At 33.4% G+C, this 19,886-nt stretch overlaps 1 protein-coding gene across 8 annotated transcripts in view; it reads left to right on the forward strand.

Annotated features, from left to right (window-relative positions):
* PHLDB2 (pleckstrin homology like domain family B member 2) overlaps positions 1-19,886 on the forward strand; it is a 140,897-nt gene that overhangs the window by 91,890 nt on the left and 29,121 nt on the right. For all 8 annotated transcript variants that reach the window (XM_074301157.1, XM_074301156.1, XM_074301163.1 and 5 more), the window contains 3 exons: positions 1,086-1,226; positions 2,388-2,487; positions 14,291-14,498. In XM_074301157.1, the coding sequence (XP_074157258.1) occupies positions 1,086-1,226; positions 2,388-2,487; positions 14,291-14,498 (449 nt within the window). The remainder of the gene's footprint in view (positions 1-1,085; positions 1,227-2,387; positions 2,488-14,290; positions 14,499-19,886) is intronic.

Consider the following 19,886-nt stretch of genomic DNA (forward strand, 5'->3'; position numbering starts at 1 on the left):
AAGATTGAAAGTGAGTTTTTTTTTACAATTCCACTGATTTTTCTGTTACAACATGCATCCTTTGGGAATGGGGAGGAAGGAGACAGAAGCAAGGTTCAGTTTGTGGATTCTAAAATTTCTGATCATATGTATATTTAAGTTTTAATTTGCTTGCAAAGTCTGTTGTTAGTATGTTGTTTGCCAACACTGGGGAACAAGATTACTCCAGTAAGTTCTACTATTCATGAACATGTTTTTGTCAAGAAAAATTTGGATATATTTTAGGATGGTAAAACTCACATATATTCTTCTTCAGGAAACTGAAGAAATAAAATGTGCTTGCAGGAGGGTTTAAATAGGAGGAAAACGTCTGCTTTGCACCCCTTGGCAAAGGCATTTAATACAAGTGTGGTACCCAAAGGAATTCTGAATATGAGAACAATATGTGGATTTGAGGCTTATGTTTTAAAATGATCTAACTATAGATAATTCTTTCAAGCAATTTCCCTGCTTACTTGTTCTTTCTCTCCATTTTCTACCCTTACTCTCCTTTTATTTCTGTTCCTATTTTCTCATTCACTTCTAAGAACTGGCAAGAAAGACGGGGGAGAAACTATTTATCTCACCTGTCGACTGGATGCCTCACCATCCACAGGGGAATCATGATAATAATTTGTAAGTTTTCTTGAGACACTAATAAAGTGAAAGTTGAGGATTGGTCATTTTTAGTATTTTTTTAAAGTTGTAATAATAAATCCTATCATTGTCCATGGATCTAGTCTGGGGACCAGGGTTTTACTCAGGTTTGCTTCAATGGGGCTGTGACTTTGGGCAAGACAGTTTACCTCTCCACTCCTTAATTTCTTAATAAATCTGTAAGATGAGGTAGAATGACTGACCTTTCTAAAAATTCTTCTAGCTCTAAAGTTCTAGAATAGCTGTTATTCCCAAGTTTACATGTTATTGAAAGTAAGTGCAAAGACTTAATCAAAAACATGAACTATGGCCAGTTAACTTCATTCTGATCTATGGTGAATGCAGTATCTTTAAGTAGTCTATTTCAATTATGCAGAGTTCATGTTTTGTTTTGTGATTTGCATTTAAAGCGCTTTAGAAATCTGGAAGAGAGAAAGAAACAACATAAAGAAGGCCTCTATCTAAGTGATACCTTGCCTCGGAAGAAAACGACACCTTCAGTATCTCCACATTTCAGCAGTTCTACTATGGGAAGAAGCATCACCCCCAAGGTGAAGTGTGAAAAAGAGAAACACTTACTTAGTATAATTGCTAGGAGGGGCATTAAATATAAACAACTTTACAAAATAACTTGTCATTTAAAGCACATACACACAAATACACACAGAGTGATAAACTGCCACACAGCTAGTTGGTAAGGGGATGTAATTTGGTATAAGAGAGAATCAAATTCCAAACTTTAAGTTCTGTGTGCCTTAAGCAGGTCACTTAAAACTTTAGATCTTCAGTGTTTTTATTTGTACAAAATCAATCAATGAAGCATCTATATCAACAAACATTATAACTGTTTATTATGTGTTAGACATAAAGTGTCTGACCTTGAGAAGTACATTTTCTAATGAGAAAAACAATGTGTAAACAACTATGATCATTTGACAAAAAGGAAGGGAAAGGGAACAAGCATTTATTAAGCATTATTATGTATTGAGTATTATGTTGAGCATTTTCCAGATACTATCTCATTTGTTCATACAAACTATATACAGTATAAATTGGATGTAATCTCAGAGAGTATGTAAATGGGGTTGTTGGAAGGTGTGGGAGAAAGAAAAACAAAGTCTTCTTGGAGGGGGTTTACTTGAGCAGAGTTTTGAGGGAAATCAGATTGGAATAGATGACTTGTAAGTTCCCTTTCAGCATTGAATTTATGCTCTATATCACATAGGGTAGATCTTCCCTTCCTCAGTTGTGGGTACCAGCATTCCTGCTTCTGTTATTCCTTATGCATAGAAACCTCTCAATTAGAATCTATAGCAAGACTTCTTAAACTTTTTCTACTTATGACCCCTTTTCACCCAAGACATTTATGTAGTATATAGGTATACAAATCAAGCATTTAGTGATAATAAATCATAATTTCATGAGATCCCATATGGTATCATTACCACCCCCAAGAAGCTTTGCTCTACAGAACTTGGTTCCCTACTTTCATGTCTTTAGAAGTAGTGTACTAAATTTTGCAAGTCTCTATAGATTTTGTCAAGAGTATACTCTATTTGTTTTCCTGACAGAAACTAGCTTTTTCTAGATAAGTCTGTAGGCCTGAAGGCAAGAGCATCCTTTTTAGATACTATCATACGCATTTTATTTTTTCCCTGAAAGACTGGTCTGGTTGCTATTTGCCTAAAGTTTTCCTTTATGGTTTTCTGCAGGGTCACCTGCCTCTAGGACAGAGCAACAGCTGTGGCAGTGTCCTCCCTCACTCCTTGGCAACAATGTCCAAAGAATCAGAGTCTAGGAGGATGCACAAAGGTACAAACCTTGTTCCTTAACATTTGTATTTGCTATTTAAGATTATAGAGAGTTAATGTAAGCTCTAGATTTTTGTTGTTTTTTAGTCATTTCAGTCAGGCTTAGCTTTTAGTGAATTTGAAAATTTGTTGTATATTTGAAAAGGAAATTCACTGGAACAAGTTAAAATGAAGAATTGTGATCATTTAATTATAGAAACACTTTTCCCCTTGGAGGAATGTGATTTTTAAAAAGTTCATTTTGAAAAGCTTAAAAAAAAAAGACATTTCCATGTATACAACACAACAATAAAAAGAGGAGTCATTATGAAACCATGAATGTATGTTTCACACTGTTTACTTTCTTTTGAAAACTATATAAGTACTATACATTATTTTCAAAACCACTCTACTTTCTGTGTTAGTTAATAATAAAAGAAAAATATATAGAAAATAATAAAAAGAAAAATCAGAACTAACATAGAAAGTTGTGATTTTTCTTTTATTCTCTGCTGTGTACTTTTTATATTTTTTCTTTCCTCCCCATCCACCCTAGAAATGGCTATTCTTGAATACAAAAATATTGATGTATCTGCATACACACATATACACACAACACTATACTATGTCATGCCATGCCATGCCATGCCATACCATATTACATATACTTCTATTTAATAGCTCTCTCCTTGGAGACAGATAGCATCTTTCTTCATAGAGCAATGTGATTTTTGAAAATGTTGTTGTTTCATTCAGTTGTGGCTAATTCTTTGTGACCTCAATGTTATCCATGGCATTTTCCTGGCAAAGATACTGGAATGGTTTGCTATTTTCCTTTCCACAAATTAAGACAAAGAAAGATTAAGTCACTAGCCCAGGATTATCTTGCTAGTGTCTAAGGTCATATTTGAACTCAAGTCTTCCTCATTCCACACCCAATAGTCTATCCTCTGAGATATCTAGCTACCTCCAAAAGAAACAACATTTAAAGTAGTATGTGATTATTGATATAATCTGAATTCTGAAGATAAAAATATCTATGCTGAAGTAATATATATATGAAGTTTATGCATGTATATATGCAATATATTTGATTTGTCGATGAATTTGTACTTCATTCATTCAATAAATATTATTTTAGGGATGTTTTTTCCTTCCCCAAATTGGTTAATAGATGCTGAAATTGCTAATTTTTCCTAAGAGAAATATGAAGGGCAATTTTTGAACAAAATAATTCCAGTCATTGAGACATATCTGTTTTGTTTTTGTTTTTTGTTTTTTTTTTTTTTTTTACTTTTTTCCCTTTAGCTAAGAAAAGACCAAGAGAATATAAGTCAATCAAGCAATCAACAATCCACTACATGCCAGACACTATAATTGACTCTAGGGACATAAGTACAAAAAATGAAACAATCCCCTGAGCAATAAGAAGCTAAATAAACATCTTCATTAGCTATAGTTTTGTAAAGCTATGACAGAATGAGTTTTTTAATCATGCCATTATTTATGAGCAAACCCATTTCTATTGCAATATTTTTCTTTAATTCTTGTTTATAAAACTTTTTTTTAAATGTACTTTTGCTACTAAGTGCACAGACATCAAAAAGCCATTGGTGGCTTTAGTGAGCCACCAAACTAACCAAATGAATAAATTGGAGCCTCTTAAATACTTAACTTTTTTTGGATAAAAATTATTCCAGAAAAAACAGGACTTGGAGAAAATCATATTCTTGTCATACAGAAAGTATTTTCTTAAAGAGGAAAAAGTAGGGAATAGTTTATAGTAAAAGCCTAGGTTAAAAATGACAGTGTATCAACATTATTGCACAAGACCTTTGACGATGAATTATGTTAGACAATGTTTCAATTCTACTGAAGAAAAAAAATTTGTTACCCTATTTATATTTTTTCAAGTATGATATTCAAATCATGAAATCCATACCAGGTCTGATGAGAGTCATTAATTTCTCCAAGATCATTTTATTCCAACACACATTTATATTATTGTATTTTCATACTAGAATTGAGATGTCAAGAGAGATAGAATTTGAAGCTAAAAATAAAGTAAATTTGAATAATAAAAAAAGAATAAATCATAGGGAAAGATGGAATAATTGCATATTAAGAACACATAATAGAATTTCATCATTCTTGTCATGGAAATGGACCATTTGAAAGTGATGACAAGATGAAGATCTGACACATAGGTTTTATTAGCAAAATGCCTAGCACATATTAAGTACTTACTAAGCACATAGTAAGTGCTTGATAAATGTTTACTGTCTAACTGGTTATATCTGTATGTGGCTAAGGTAGAGTAGAGGAATGCATCCTGAGAGCTGAGGAGATTTGTGTAGTCTCCTCAAAATGGTGACAACACCTGTCACACAGGACTGCTACAAGGTCAGATGAGATAATTTGTGTAAAATGCTTTAAAATATTAAAAAAGTTAAATAAATGCTACTTTAAAAAAAGAATCAGGATCTCAAGTTAAAAAAAAATAAAACAATGCACATTAAAGGCACCTAGGTGGCACAGTATATAGAGCACCAATTCTAGAGTCAGGAGAAGCTGAGTTCAAATCTGGCCTCAGACATTTACTAGCTATGTTACCCTGGACAAGACACTTACCTCTGTTTGTCTCCATTCTTCATTTGTAAAATGAGCTGGAGAAGTAAGTGGCAAACCATCTAGTTTCTTTGCCAAGAAAACCCCAGATGAGGTCATGAAGAGTTGGACACAACTGAAATGACTCAATAGCAAATGCATATTTAAAAGGCAATATGGCTTAGTGGATAAAGAGATCAATAAGATGACAGATTGCTTCCCCAAACCAAAAAAATGTAAGAGAAAGTACATTAACTAACTACTCTCATAGGTTAATGCTCCTTATTTTGTTCCATAAAGTGACAAGGGAATCTACAATGTGCTTCTAGATTGATATGTTTAACAGTTCTGGAACTTACTCTTGTAATTCCTTGGAGAGAGATCTGTCATTAGTAGGGTGCCAGAACATTTGTCTTCATTTCATAACTGTAGAATTGGTAAAATTATTATTATTGTTTATTAACTTTTGTGGGTTAGAGTTAAGGTTGTTATGCTTTGTTTTATTTTTGCTAAGCACTTTGGTGGCCTGCCAAAAAGTAGAGGACTCAGCCCTAATGTTGTTAGGAAAGACTCATTGATTTCATTATAAATAAAAATGTTTTAAAATTGGACTCATCATGATTTTAGCTTAGTTATAAATGTGATATGTTACTGTCTTTACCATTGCAACATTAACTAAAATACCACCAATGACAACCTATTTCTTTGCTGCTGTTCGTGATATCTCAAGCACAGCATAAATATGAACCTCTCTCATGTAATGTAATTTGGGAACTATCTATAACAGAAAATTGCAGACTTCAAAAGAAAATAGTATTAAAACATTCATCTGAGGCTCGTAATGCTTTCGGTTTTAAAGGTTGTTCTGATAGAGAGTAGTTAAAAAAAACCACTCCTGTAAATATTAGAATGAATAAGATCTTTATCCTTTTGTCTTTTTTCAAATGCAGGAAAATCCAAAAAAGGTATGATATTCTTTTCAATGAGATGATGTGTGCTTTTTCTAGTTTAAACAAATGATTAAAAGGTTGCCATCAAGTCATTTCCAGGCCAAAATATATCCTGATTTTTAAATTGTTGTACAATGCTATAGTGGCTTAACATCTCCAAGAATCTAAATTTTCATTTATAAACATAGACAAAATTTACCATACACTCTGGAAACTATAATATATGTTTGCAGCTGTTGTTCATTTGTGAATAGCTGCTGCTAATAGACAGTCCTTCAAATTTTTGTTCTTTATTTCAGGGTCAGATGATATTGGAAACACTTGAATGGTGAAGGCATTATTTATTAAACAGACACATTAAAAAAAAACATACACATAAGGGAAAAGGTGTAGATTATGATGTGGGGCCAAAGCACTTCATGTTGTTACTACTTTATATAACTAAAAAGAGACATCTGGAAATTTAGCCTTTTAATAATTCTTGTTCTTGTTCACTTATATGTCAGCCTTGTCCAATTCTTTATAAACCCATTTGGGGTTTTCTTGGCAATTTCCTTCTTGAGTTTATTTTGCAGATGAAGAAACTAAAGCAAACAAGGTTAAGTGACTTGCTCATGATCACACAAATGAATCCAGATTTGAATTCAGGAATATGAGTCTTCCTGACTCCAGGCCTAGCACTGTATTCTGGTTACCCTTTTAATCATTTTATTGAAGTCTATTTTATTGGGAGGGAAAGGTGAAGGGACAGAGGGTAGTAAAAACAAATGAATACCTAAAAAAAAAGCATCATCATCTCTTTTTTAAAAAGGAGATAATGGACACATTTAGAAACTATTAAAGAAGAGGAGATAATTACAAAGTTTAGAAGAACATTAACTCAATCATAAGAAAAGTTTGGAATTTCTATTTTTAAAGGCATTAATATTTGCTTTGTGAAAATATTTGATGTCTCTTTTGAAAAGAAAGATGTGGGTTTGTTTTTGATTTTCATTTGGTAATGGCTTGAGGCATGTTGTGTTTGACTTTTAAAAAAATTATACTTTAAAATAAAAAAGGTTAGCATGTGCAATGTAAACTTGTCCCTTTTTAAAAACTTTAGTCTTTGCATTCTTATAATTTTTAGTCTAATGGGGAAATATAAACTGAATAATTTATTAACATTTAATGGAAAACTTTTGGTTTTATTACTAATATTCTCACTGACTTAAACTCTATATCTTGGCACTATTCATTGTAAGTTTCTCATGTTTCTGTCATCCTTCATGATACTGGCCACCTGCACCTCTTTACTTTCTTTCTACAATATTCTTCATTTTTGACATGATTTGTAACTTCTCCCTTCTTCCTCTGGACTGGAATTAGGAAGAGTGAATTTCTCAGCAGGTGAGCTATGGAGTATTGAATTCATGAAATACTGATTAGTTTTGCCTTCTTCATCTATCTAAATAATTTATATCTTCTCCTTTTTTTAACTTTTCTCTCATATGTTTGTTACATGTTGATTTTACTATCCTATATCTGACTAATTCTAACTGAATAGCCATGTCTCTTAGCATACATCAACCCATTAAAAGATTTGGCAAGTTACTATTGCTTATGAGGAGGTCTGTATGACAGAGTAGAAGAACAATGGCTCAGAACCCAGAAAACTTGGGTTCAAATTCTGCCTCTGACAATAACTGCCTGTGACTTTGGGCAAGTAACCTCCTCCTTATACTTGCCTTTGTGTCCTCATCTTTAAAATAAGGGAGTTGGCCTTTAAGGTCCCATCCACCTTTAGATCTCTAATTCTATGGCTCTTATTTTGGTTTGGGAAAGAAGAGAGAGAAATACAATTTGTTAATACATAGAATATTTGGGTTAGTCTAATTCTGGTGTGGTGAACACAGGAAGACGTATCAGTTGTGGAATTTGTATCTGGTAAATTCTGAATAAATATGCTTAGCTCTGACTAATTATGTTCTTGTGCTTTGGACAAGTTCTCCAGGAGACTAGCTGTTTGTGTTAGTATATAAAGGGTATGAACTGTTCTGAAATCCCTTCTCACCTATATTTCTGCTATTAAAAATTAATTTTTCTGCTTGTATAAACAACTAGATTATCTGAGATACTAGAAGAGTTATTTTCCTATGCTAATCTTTCCCATATCTTCCTCCCCAAGTAGCAGTTGATGACCTGTCTTAAATTAATTTGCAGAAGATGAAGGAGACTCCTCTACTAATATTCCTCTGTGGGAAGTACTTTATTGATACTCATTAGTATGCCTTTATTAAGAGAATATCTTTAAAGACCCAGCTTTTCACAATTCTATAGAGTCAGTTAGGAATGGAGGAATGCAGAATTTTTAAAAATTGTTTTTTGTTTTGTTGATTATTTTTTCTGTTGGGGGGCATTTAAGAAGAGGTTGGTGATGGTAATAAAAGCAACAGTTTTTTTTCCCTTGGTGTGAGATAATTGGCATGTGGAGTCAAAGAGCTAGAGAGTCCTGGGCCTTATCTAAATTAGAAATAGGTTGTCCCCTCAAAAATCAGGATCTTTAATATAGTTTTGTCAGTAAAGCAGTGGTGAGGAGGTGGGAAGGAAGGAAAACATAAATAACTAATGTTGAATATAAAGGTATCTAGAGCAATGTTGTTGTTTTTTCCTATTGAGATAGCAAGAAAATGTGAGATTTTATTCTATTATGAGTGACCAAAAAAATTTCCTGAAAACCTTCAACTTCTAGTGAGATTCAATTTATTTGTTTCCCCACCTATCAATCACTCAGCAAACATTCATTGATTACCTACTATATGACCTGCATATATAATACAAAGATAAAAATAAAAAAGTACCTGCACTGAAGGGTTATTCCTTCCTTTTGATTATATGTTAAGGATAGAAAACATGTGCATAAATAAAAATATGCAAAATTCATATGAAGTACATAAAAGGTAAATTTTGTGTTGGGAGGGCACTAAAAATTAGGGAAGATGGGAAAAGCTTCACAAAGAAGGGAGTTTTTTTTAGAGTTTTGTATGAATTATGGGCATTTTGTTGTTCAGTCATTTCAGTCAGATTCAATTCTACATGATACCATTTAGGGTTTTCTTGGCAATGGTACTGGAGTAGTTTGCAATTTTCTTTTCCAGTTCATTTTGCAGGTGAGGAAACTGAAGCAAACAGAGTTAAGTGACTTGTTCCACAAATATGGCATACAAACAAGCTAATTTCAAGGATCTTAAGATCACAAGTTTAAAACTATTAAGGATCTTAGACACCTAGTCCAATCTTCTCATTTTTCCAAGTGTCTGAAATGAAGTGATTTACTCAAAATCACATGTTACTAAGTTGAAGAAGCAAAATCTCAACTCATGTTCTTTTTAAATTCAGATCCTGTCTTCTGTCTTCAAATAATCACTCCTAAGTATTCTACTCAAAATTATTCAGCTTCTATTCCTACATCCCTTCTTCCCATTATCTCTTAACTATAAAGTAGCCACCAACACAGTGAAGCAGAGAGAAAGAAGTAGAAAAGAGTCTGGTCCAACAAAGGCTATAAAAGAATGCAACTGACTTTCTTACATGGCTCATTAATTGTCCCTGACTACCACTCCTTCCCTTCTTTCCACTACCCCCTCCAAAAAAAAATTCTAAAAATATTTGGAACAATGGCAGTGCCATGGACATAGACTCCTAAAGTTGTTTCTTTTGAAGAAAATATCACTCTTTCACCTGCAGAAATTCTGGTAATTTTCAGAGGCAGGGTGGGAGAAGACAATTCTCATTAATTCATCCTAATACTTCTAATTATCTTTCAAAAGACCAGTCAAAAGAAAGGGCCTTGTTTCAGTGATATAATCCCATGCAGCCCTGCACCTGAAATGGGAAGCCTTTGTCTCTAATATTTTGGATCACATTCACCACTGTTGATATACAGGACTTTGGCCATTCATTATTCATACTAAAGCATTGGAGTTGGGGGACAGTGAAGGAACATGGTCTAAGATCTAAAGTTTAGTGAAAGTTTATATACTTTATGCTACCTCCACATAGCATACTTCCACAGAGAGCACTGACAGATACTGAGTTCAAATTAAAACTTTTTTCTTTACTTTGTTTCTCTTGCTCTGTTGGTTTTTAAAATTTTATTTTGTTTGTTTGGGGGTAACATTGCTAATCTGGAAATATGTTTTGCATGACTTCACAATGAGTGTCATATTGCTTGCCTTCTTCGTGGGTAAGGAAGGGGCTAGAGAAAGGGAAGGAAAGAATCTGGAACTAAAATTTTAAAAAATAAACTAGCAAATAAAAAAATAGATATACAAAGAAAGAAAGAAAGAAAGTTTATATGTTTTAAAAGCTTTGGACCTGTTCCTAATACCAGATCTCAAGGTCAAGCTCCAAGTATTGTTATGATGACAGAAAGATTGTCTGTTTTCAAATATAGAATGACCAATGACTTAATTTCTAATGTCTATGGAGATTCAAGATAAAATAGTTTTAGAAGATGACATAAGATTAAAGATAAAGGTTCAATTGAATATTACTATGCTTACATGTATGCATACATGCATATATGCACATGGATGTTTATGTGCATATGTGTATATACACACATACGTGTGTGCATGTATTTTTCAGCTTTTAAAACGTGTTGTTGGTAATTTTTACTGTATATTTTGCTTTTATATCTGCATCTCATTTATAATCATTTTTAGATAATTTCTTTTGAAGATAATTATATAGGTCAGTTAGATGGTACAGTAGATAGAGTGCTGAACTTGGAGTCAGGAAGGCTTGAGTTCAAATCTAACCTCAGACCCCTATACCTCAGGGTCTGGGTAAGTCATTTAACTCATATTGCCTCAGTTTACTTATCTATAAAATGTTCTGGAGAAGCAAGCCACTCCAATATCTTTTCCAAGAAAACCTTAAATGAAATCATGAAGAATCAGACATGACTGAAAAACAACAATACAGAGATGTAAAAAGGTTATTATGTAGTGCCATTGAAATAACAACCATCATAATGGTTCAAAGCATCACAAAAAAATTTTTAATTTAGTGATTGGAATGGGTATAATGATTTACCTGATAAAATCCAACACAAAATAAGGTTGTTCTTAGAGCTTTTTGAAAAAAAAATTATATTGACTTTTTATTTCTTTAAGGATATAATAAGGATGTCATTTCAGTAGTCAATGATCATTTTGCCATGTATACATAAGTACACTCAACCAGAAATAAGAAATTTCTATGCTTGTTAAATGATTACATGAAAAGTATTTTTCATTGTATGGATTCTCTTATAAGGTCCATGTTTGTTAAGGTAGAAAATTTTAAAAGCAAGCTACTTGAGATAATGTTAACATTGACATGTATTAAGATGTTTATAACTACTCTTCATTACCTACAAGAATTTTTAAAACCTCAGCATTTTAGTGACATTATTAAACATGTTAGGCATTTCTTAAAATATTTTTTAGAATATTCTGATTTGGGCACTCAAAGTGAGGTTCATATGATAAAAGAAGGACAGTCCTTAGGACCAGCTTCTGAATTGGAAAGAATATGTACGGAGAGGGCATAAATAACTTTTATGCTTCTGGGTGTATAATATATATAGCCATTTGCTCTGAGAGGTGGCCACTTAAAGCAAGCAAGTAATTAGGAGCTAAAAGATCTGGTTTTAGATCATCCACTACTTATTATCATGTAGTTGGGTAGTGCAATGGATAGCATGCCAAGTCTGAAATCAGAAAGACTTGAGTTTAAATCCAGCCTCAGACAATTAATAGCTGTGTGACTGAGCACTTAACCCTATTTGCTTCATTTTCCTTATATATAAAATAGAGTTTATAATAGCACTTAACTCCCAGGTTTGTTGAGAGAAACAAATTGGACAATAATTGTAAAACAATTAGCACAATACCTGATGCATAGTAAGCACTATATAAGTGTTAGCTATTATAATTGTTATATGTACCTCAGTGTCCCTTATTAAAATCAGGGAACCTTACTAACTGCCTTTATCACTAAGGGATAGAGAAGATTGATTATTGTTTATATATTTCATAGTCACATAATTCATTACATTGAAAATACAAAACAAAGCCTTTTTCATCGCAGCTGTGGGTCATGTGCATTTAGAAATATAAAAATGACATTTTGCTCCTAAAAATAAATCTCAATTACTGTGTAAATAATGGATTGTCTTAAATTATTGGTATTCAGGATAGAGGAAGGGTAACCATGCCAACCTTATTTTTTTTAAAAAAGAAGAAAATAAAAATATCCATTACTCACTCCTGTGTATTTTCTGCCACATTATTGTATATTTTGTGCATTCATTTTTCATTGCTAAGTAAGGAAATCTGCCCGTTAGAAATTTTATGAGCCATGAGCCTTTGTTGAAAGGCCAAAGGAATGTCCACTTGTACAATCTTTTCAAATAATGTTTTTTTTTCTTCTTTCATGATGAATCATGGAAAACACTTTAAAAAGAACAATTAGTCATTCCAAAAGTTCAAGTATCAAAGGTAAATTTTAAAAAGTAGCATAATATTCTGACCTTTGGTGTATTTTAAGACAAAGCTCCACTCATCTTTATTCCATGGCTTAATTTCTTTACCTATATGATGAAGATTCATAATATCTCATAATATGCTTTCTGTTTAATTGCCTTCTTTTAAGTCATTTGTTCATTTATTCATTTTTTGGAAGAATTTTAATGCACAATGACAGTTTGTATTAATGAGATGTTAATGTTACCCCAGAAATTACTTAACTTTTAAGAGCAAAATTTCACTTTATTATTTGAAATGTCCCAAACCACTTAATAGCATGAATACTCTGCATGGATCTAATCAGCATTTTGAAGAGGTATCTAGGATTATAAAAGAGTTGACACAATTGTTATTTAAATAGTTTTTGATTGTCATAAACATACTTAGACAATGCATTGATAACCGATTTGAGATAAATTTTATTCCTTCAGCCTATCCTTGTCTTTTGACCATTTCAACCCTAATTAGCAGCCCCTTACCAAAGCAGGAGAGAAACGGAGCTGAAGAACAAGTCTGCCAATTTTGTCAAGCTGTCAGTGTCCCTTTTATAAAGTTTGCTCGGCCATGGAATCATTACATGAGCAAAGAACATTAAAACTAAATGTTGACTAAGATGTGTTTTATTAATTGGGAATTTAAATTGTCATTGTTCCCTTTTCATATTAGCATATATAATTAATTAGACACAAACTATTATTTTGGTGAAACCAGCCAGGCTAGTTAGAAGGGAAGTGCTTTACAATATAAGCATAAATCACCAAATTAAAATTGTATGAAGAGCTTTAAAAAAAAATGCTAAAAGTAAGTTAACCATAACAATACAACAAAGGCTATGAGGTATTCAAAGACATTATAAGTTCTCATGATCCTAGGATAAGAGATGAAACAGCTGGTCTTTCCGCTATTTTATTGTATCAGACTTCTTGTTACTTGCCTTTGCCCAAATTTCCAAAATATTGATGCCTCAATGTTAAGATTGAGGTAAGAATAGGGCAGAGAGCTTCAATAGGAAGGATCACCTTTGATTGAAAAATAAATAAATCCCAAAATATTGAGAGAAGCTGAAAGGAAGAAGAAAATATAAGATTTAAACTTAAGGGTTGAAATATCATTAGAGATCATATAGTCCAAGCCTTTTAATTTACAGAGGAGAAAGCTATGGTCCAGAGAGGTACCATGAGTTGCCCAAACTGATCCTCTACCAGTTCTTAGTAGTTGCTAGTAAAGGATACCAACTTTCCCCTTGTCTCTCACTTCCACAAAAAAAACAGAAACTCTCTTAATCATCTTTTCTTCTGGTGGTATGTCATTTAAAGCAGCTCTAAAAAGAACCAAAGTCTTGATGCTTTAGTGCCTAAATTTTAATCTTTTTGTCTTTATGTGTCCAGTCTCTTCATGGACTTAAAGTAAATGGATAGGAACTATCCAGGAGCAGTTTGTGAAATGAGCTACCTGATTCCTAAGATTTATTCATAAGAGAAGGCTCTCATAAAGTGCCTTCTTTAGCTCTTTGTCTTTTGCTTGAGGTGTGAGTGTGTACTGAATTTCTTTGATCATATCTGCCTAGGAACAAATTAGAACAGGACTCAGAATGCATTTGCAAATGTTTTTGATTGCTGCCTTTGGGTTTGTAGGCTCTTTTCTTTTTAATGAGATCTCAAGACTAAAAAATGAAAGACTAACTTTTTTTTTTTTTTTTGGCATGTGGTTCTTTTAGGGTATAATCACCAACAGATGAATGAAGGACAAAGGCAGAAATCTTCTGATTTTTACAGCCGAACTGCATCTGAATCAAATGTCTATTTGAATAGTTTCCAATACCCAGATCATAGTTATAAGGATCATGCCTTTGATACTTTGAGCATGGATAGCTCTGACAGCATGGAAACCAGCCTTTCTGCTTGCTCTCCTGATAATATCTCCAGGTAAGGCTTACAATTTGGAAAAGACATCTGTTCATTTCAAAAAGCAAGGTCATTATTAAAGGTCAAGTTTTTATAGATCTTCTCTCTGTATCTCTCCTTCCCCTTTACTCTCTATCTTCTATAACAAGGAAGGAAGGAAGGAAGGAAGGAAGGAAGGAAGGAAGGAAGGAAGGAAGGAAGGAAGGAAAGAAGGAAGGAAGAAAAAGGAAAGAGGGAGGGAGGGAGGGAGGGATAGAAGGTGAGACTTCACAGTTCTTATGTTCAATATGTTTTTAGTAATATAGTTCTAGCCAAAACCAAATACTAAAATACTTAGATGATTTTTTTTTGTTTGTTTTGTCTCATTTTGTGTCTATATAGTCCCTTTGGGATAAGCAAAGTGTTACATAAATAAATTAGTATCCTTCAGGATTGCACTTAAAGAATGATATAATGCACAACATTGTAGGAAAGACAGATGTTCATAGGATTATAGTTCTAGAGACAGAAGAGAAGGTAGCGGTAGTTAATCTAATCCCCCCCCCCCATTTATTGTCTTAGGAAGGTCTGATGATTTGTCATAAATAATAAATACCAAATATAAGATTTGAACTCAGCTCTACTTACACTAGCATTAGTATTTTAGTTTAATGCATTTTAAGGCCAATCTAGTTGCTGATGCTGATTTGGAACTAACATTCTACTTAAAGCCACTTCTCCTTCAAACATCCCCTATTTCAGTTGAAGGCTTTACCAACCTTTGAAGTCATTTGGGTTCACCAAGTTCTCTTTGATTCTTATCTCTCCTTCACTTTCCATATTCATTCAATTGCCAAGCCTTTCTGATTTTGTCTCCAAGACATCTATCAAGTCAGTCCTTTTCTCTCCACATTTATAACTACCACCCTAGTCCATTCAGGCTCATAGCAGACTATTTTAATAGCCTCTTACTAGTATTCCCTTCTCTTCCAAAAGGATCATCCAAGGAAGATGTCCTGATAGTAGCATAGTTGCAAAGATGAGTACAAAGTAGTAATTATTAAAACTTTGTTTCAAGTTTAAAAAACATAGAAAAGTTACTCATGGAACAAATTGACACATAATATGCAGAAGCAAATGTACATAGTAGCACAAGATTTGAGAGAAATCAGTCAACAAACATAGCAGCAAAGTAATACATGCTATGTTGGGGAGTTGAGCAGATCTGTTTAGTTAGAATATAGAATATTTAAATTTATGAAGTTGTGGAATGTACAATCTGTAGAAATGTCAGAAATCAGACCAGCTGCTCTGGCTCTCACAGAGATCATGAAAAGTGAGAGAAAAGATGGATACCGGTGTTTTTTCAAAGTGAAGAATAGTAACGAAGCATCTTTATTATTATTAACTGTACCTTTAAACGCTTTCTAACCTCAATGTTGCTAAGGAAACACAAATGAAAACAAAAGTAGATAAATCAGTCAGTGTATGAAGGGACTATTTGAAAGTTGGGTTCAAGGAAAAATTTTAACATTCTCAGACAAACTGTCTCTTCTCCTATCCAGGCAGGTGGTTTGTTGCTCCTACAGATCCATTTCCATCTGTCTTAAGCATATCTGGTCTCCACTGGCCAATGAGCAAACTGAAATAGGGGTTTAGTGCCAGGTCTGAATGATATGAATTACTGCAGACGGAATGCAGATTAAGCAGCCAAGAATGCCTGGGAAAGTACAGCTTGGAATATAGCAAGCTATGCACAGGGTAGGCAGGTGTGATTACATCACCAAACAGGTATGAGTACCTGGGTGTTCTCATGAAGTAGTATGAGATAAAATTGAAATGGCAGGCTGGATCAAAATTGAGGGGGATCACATATATTAGCCAACAAATTTTAACTTTTATTGGATAGAAAAAGGGTAGGCACTAAAGGTTTTTGGACGATGGAGTTATATGATCATACTCAAGAATTTGGAAGATTAATCTCCCATTGCTTTTTTAAATGGGTCATAGCAGGTAAAGAGTAGAGGCAAATGAGATTGGTTACTTGAGATGTCCAAGAAAATTCAAGGTAGTCCAAGAAAGAAGTAATGAAGATCCATGAAATCGACAACTTTAGGAAAGGGAAGTTTCCTTTCACTAAAGGGCGTCAGACAAAGCTATAGATTCTATAAAAGGGATTGAGCTCTACAACCTCTAAAATTTCTTCCAATTCCAAGAATCTATAATGAGAATAACTATAAAGTTCCTTTGAGCTCCAGCTTCAGTGATCCTATGATTTTGTGGTCCTGGATTTGCTGTATCCTTAAGAAGAACTTTAGTTTAGTCTGAGAAGGAAAGGAACACTTAAAAGATAAAAGCAGAACATGGCTAATTTGTTCATAATAATTAGAGAGGTGATTTCAAAGGGCATGGTGGAAAAGACAGATAAAAGTATAAATGGGATCAAAGTGAGCCTGAAAAAAATAGAGCTAAACTGGATAAGTTTGAAAGTTCTGGAGAAAATATCAAGGAAATGGGATTACAATAAGTTGTTTCAACGTTTGGCTAACAAGGATTGGAAGTGTAGGAAGGTAGAAAACCTTCTGGGAGAATATTTTATCAATGTGGGAAAAACTGATCCCAAGTAGGTAGAAATTTAATAGTGGGAAAATTTTTAGCTTCAAATTTCCAGTGAGAATGTGAATGAACTGGAATGTTCTTGTGAGCCACTGCTCTGAGTGTTTTCTGATTTTTAAAAAAGCCTTTCGTTGACAAAGTGCTTTCTACTGATATATGTTGGGGGCGGGAGCAGCCATAAATTGGTCTCCTTAGTTGACTTAGGGCATCTCTGACTATATTTAAATGCCTAGTATACATCCCACAAAGGAAGCTAGGTGGCTAGAGTAGGAAGTCTGGGGTCAGCAATACAGTACTTCAAAATTTGCCTCAGAAACTTACTAGCTGTATGATCCTGGGTTTCTGTTTCCTCAGTTTCTCATCTGTAAATCAGAGAAATAATAAATAGTACCTCCCTTCCAGGATTGTTGTGAGGCTAGCTAGTATTCTATTACCTTTGAGTTTATCAAATGACTTAATTTTTCTGGGCCTTAGTTTCTAATCTGTAAAATAAGAGGGCTTTAGGCTAAATGAACTCTAAGAATTTCTTTGACTTCTAGATCTCAGATTCTATCATACCAATGCTCTTCAAATCAATATAAACATACAGACCCTAATATCTTGAGTTGGAGAGTCCCCAGGCTCACATACCCCTGAGAATTCAATATATATATCAATGAAAATAATAGCATAGCAGAAAATTTTTTCTCTGGAAATATTTTAACTGAGAATCCAGATTAAATTTTTCATTTTCTAAGTATCTTATTTTGCATATGACAATATAAAGTCCTGGAGAAGTTAAATAACCTTTTCAAAGCCACACAAGTTATAAATAGTAAGGCCAGGATTTGAATAAATATATTCTGGATCCAAATCATTATTTTACTGTAATCTATAGAAAGGCCAAGGTCATCCACTACATCCTAGAATCTTCCCATTGGACTCTGAAGATTCTGGAGGAGAGACTGAGGCTGATGAGTTTGCACAACTGTGACTCACAAATCCAATTCACATTCAAGTCAACTCCTTTGTGACATCATTGGTCCTCTTCAAGAATGAAAGTCAAACAACAATAACCTATGCCGGCACTTTGCTGAGAACTTTAACTTTTACTGCTCAGACTTTCTGCTCCCTTAAAGAAACCTTCTGTGTCTTGATCGTCTTGTCTATAAAAATTAAAGCAATAATGTTCTCTCTTCTGTTCTATACAATAATTTTGCAAAAACAAAACAAGATATAAATTTGAAAATATTTTGGAAATAATGCCAGCATATAACTTCTAGAGGATTTCTTCTTTTTGCAGAGGTGATCATCCTAGGGAGAAATAACCATTGGAAAAATAACCAAACCTTGTTTAATTGGTTATTTACCAAGCTTCATGAAGCACTCAAGTGAGTCCATCCATGAGTTGTAGAGTTTTAGAAATAAAAAAATTAAACTGTTACAAAAGCAAATGTACCAAGAAACAGTGTGTGGGAAAAGAGAATAAATGCTGCTGTCTTAGAACAATTACAGGGCAGTTTATTACAATTCTAGCATTGATGATTGAACCAGTATTTACATAATGCCAGAGGTGTCCTGCTGAGATCAAAACGGCTGGAATTCATAGAGGTGGGAGTGAGGGCAGGGGATGGAGAGTCTGCAGCTTAGGGTTCGGATCATTATTTTCTAGATTGAAATGATAGTAAATGTCACTTAATCTCAGAAAAGGGTGAATGGAAGATTAGGCAGATAGGTTTCTATCTTTTTTTTAATTTCTGACCCAATGTAGAAATTGTTTTATATAAGTTTTTGTAGCACTATGTATTATATTTTATATATGTTAGCTCTCCAGCCAGAAAAAAAAAAAAGCCATGGTTCATGTGGGTTGATGTTGAGTTCACATTATGGATAAAAGAAGTTTTGTTCTTGTAGTGGGCTTCAAACTATCTTATGAATTAAAGGAACTTGGGTAATACTTTAAACTATATGGACACACATTTATATTGAAATCATTGGTTATGGCTACAGCTGGCAGCAAGACAGTTTTAAGGAAAAAGGAAAATCATTCAGTAGTTAGAATTCAACAGCATCAGGATTATGTAATGTTTGTGGAAAGTTCAGTGGACAATGATTGAACATTTTACATCTTATCAATTTGGACGTTTCTAGGGTCAAAAGCACAGGAACTAGAGCTGGAAATCATCATTTTCTAAGTTGTTCTTTTAAAGATAAGCCTCAGAGAAAATAAATGGCCTGCCTAGCATGGCAGAGCCAGGGATTTGTAACCATATATCTACTGACTTCAAAGCTAATGCTCTTCCTACTGCATCAAATTGTCTCTAGGTGTTCTCTGTATTACATTTTAAGTAAATATTTCCACCATATGTGTGCACCAAACCATAAACACTTAGTAATTAGTCACAAATAGCATTACTCTAATGATTTTATATGTGATATTTTTGTATAAACAGAAAGCTATTTCTGATGATAATTCACAGTATTTTATCTAGTAGAAATAACATGGAAAAAAACTCAGTGGTAAAAAAGGAAACTCATGATGTAGCTGTTTGAATTCCTGCATAGTACCCAAGGTGAACCATTATGTATAAACATATATGGATGTATATGTGTATGTATGGAAGCTATTTTATCATTTCAGGCACAACATAGGATATTTATTATATAGTAATGTCCTGGTCTCTTTTTCCTAATGTATAGAACAAAGATTTTGAATTAGATTATCTGTACAGTTCCACTTTGTATATCCAATAGCTTTTTTTTTTTATATCACATTAAATTTCCCTAGGGCAATTGGAAAAGATACCTTCTAGTTACATTAAATAATAATGAGAT

This window comes from Sminthopsis crassicaudata, chromosome 3, assembly GCF_048593235.1.
Source record: "Sminthopsis crassicaudata isolate SCR6 chromosome 3, ASM4859323v1, whole genome shotgun sequence".
Classification (NCBI taxonomy): domain Eukaryota; kingdom Metazoa; phylum Chordata; class Mammalia; order Dasyuromorphia; family Dasyuridae; genus Sminthopsis; species Sminthopsis crassicaudata.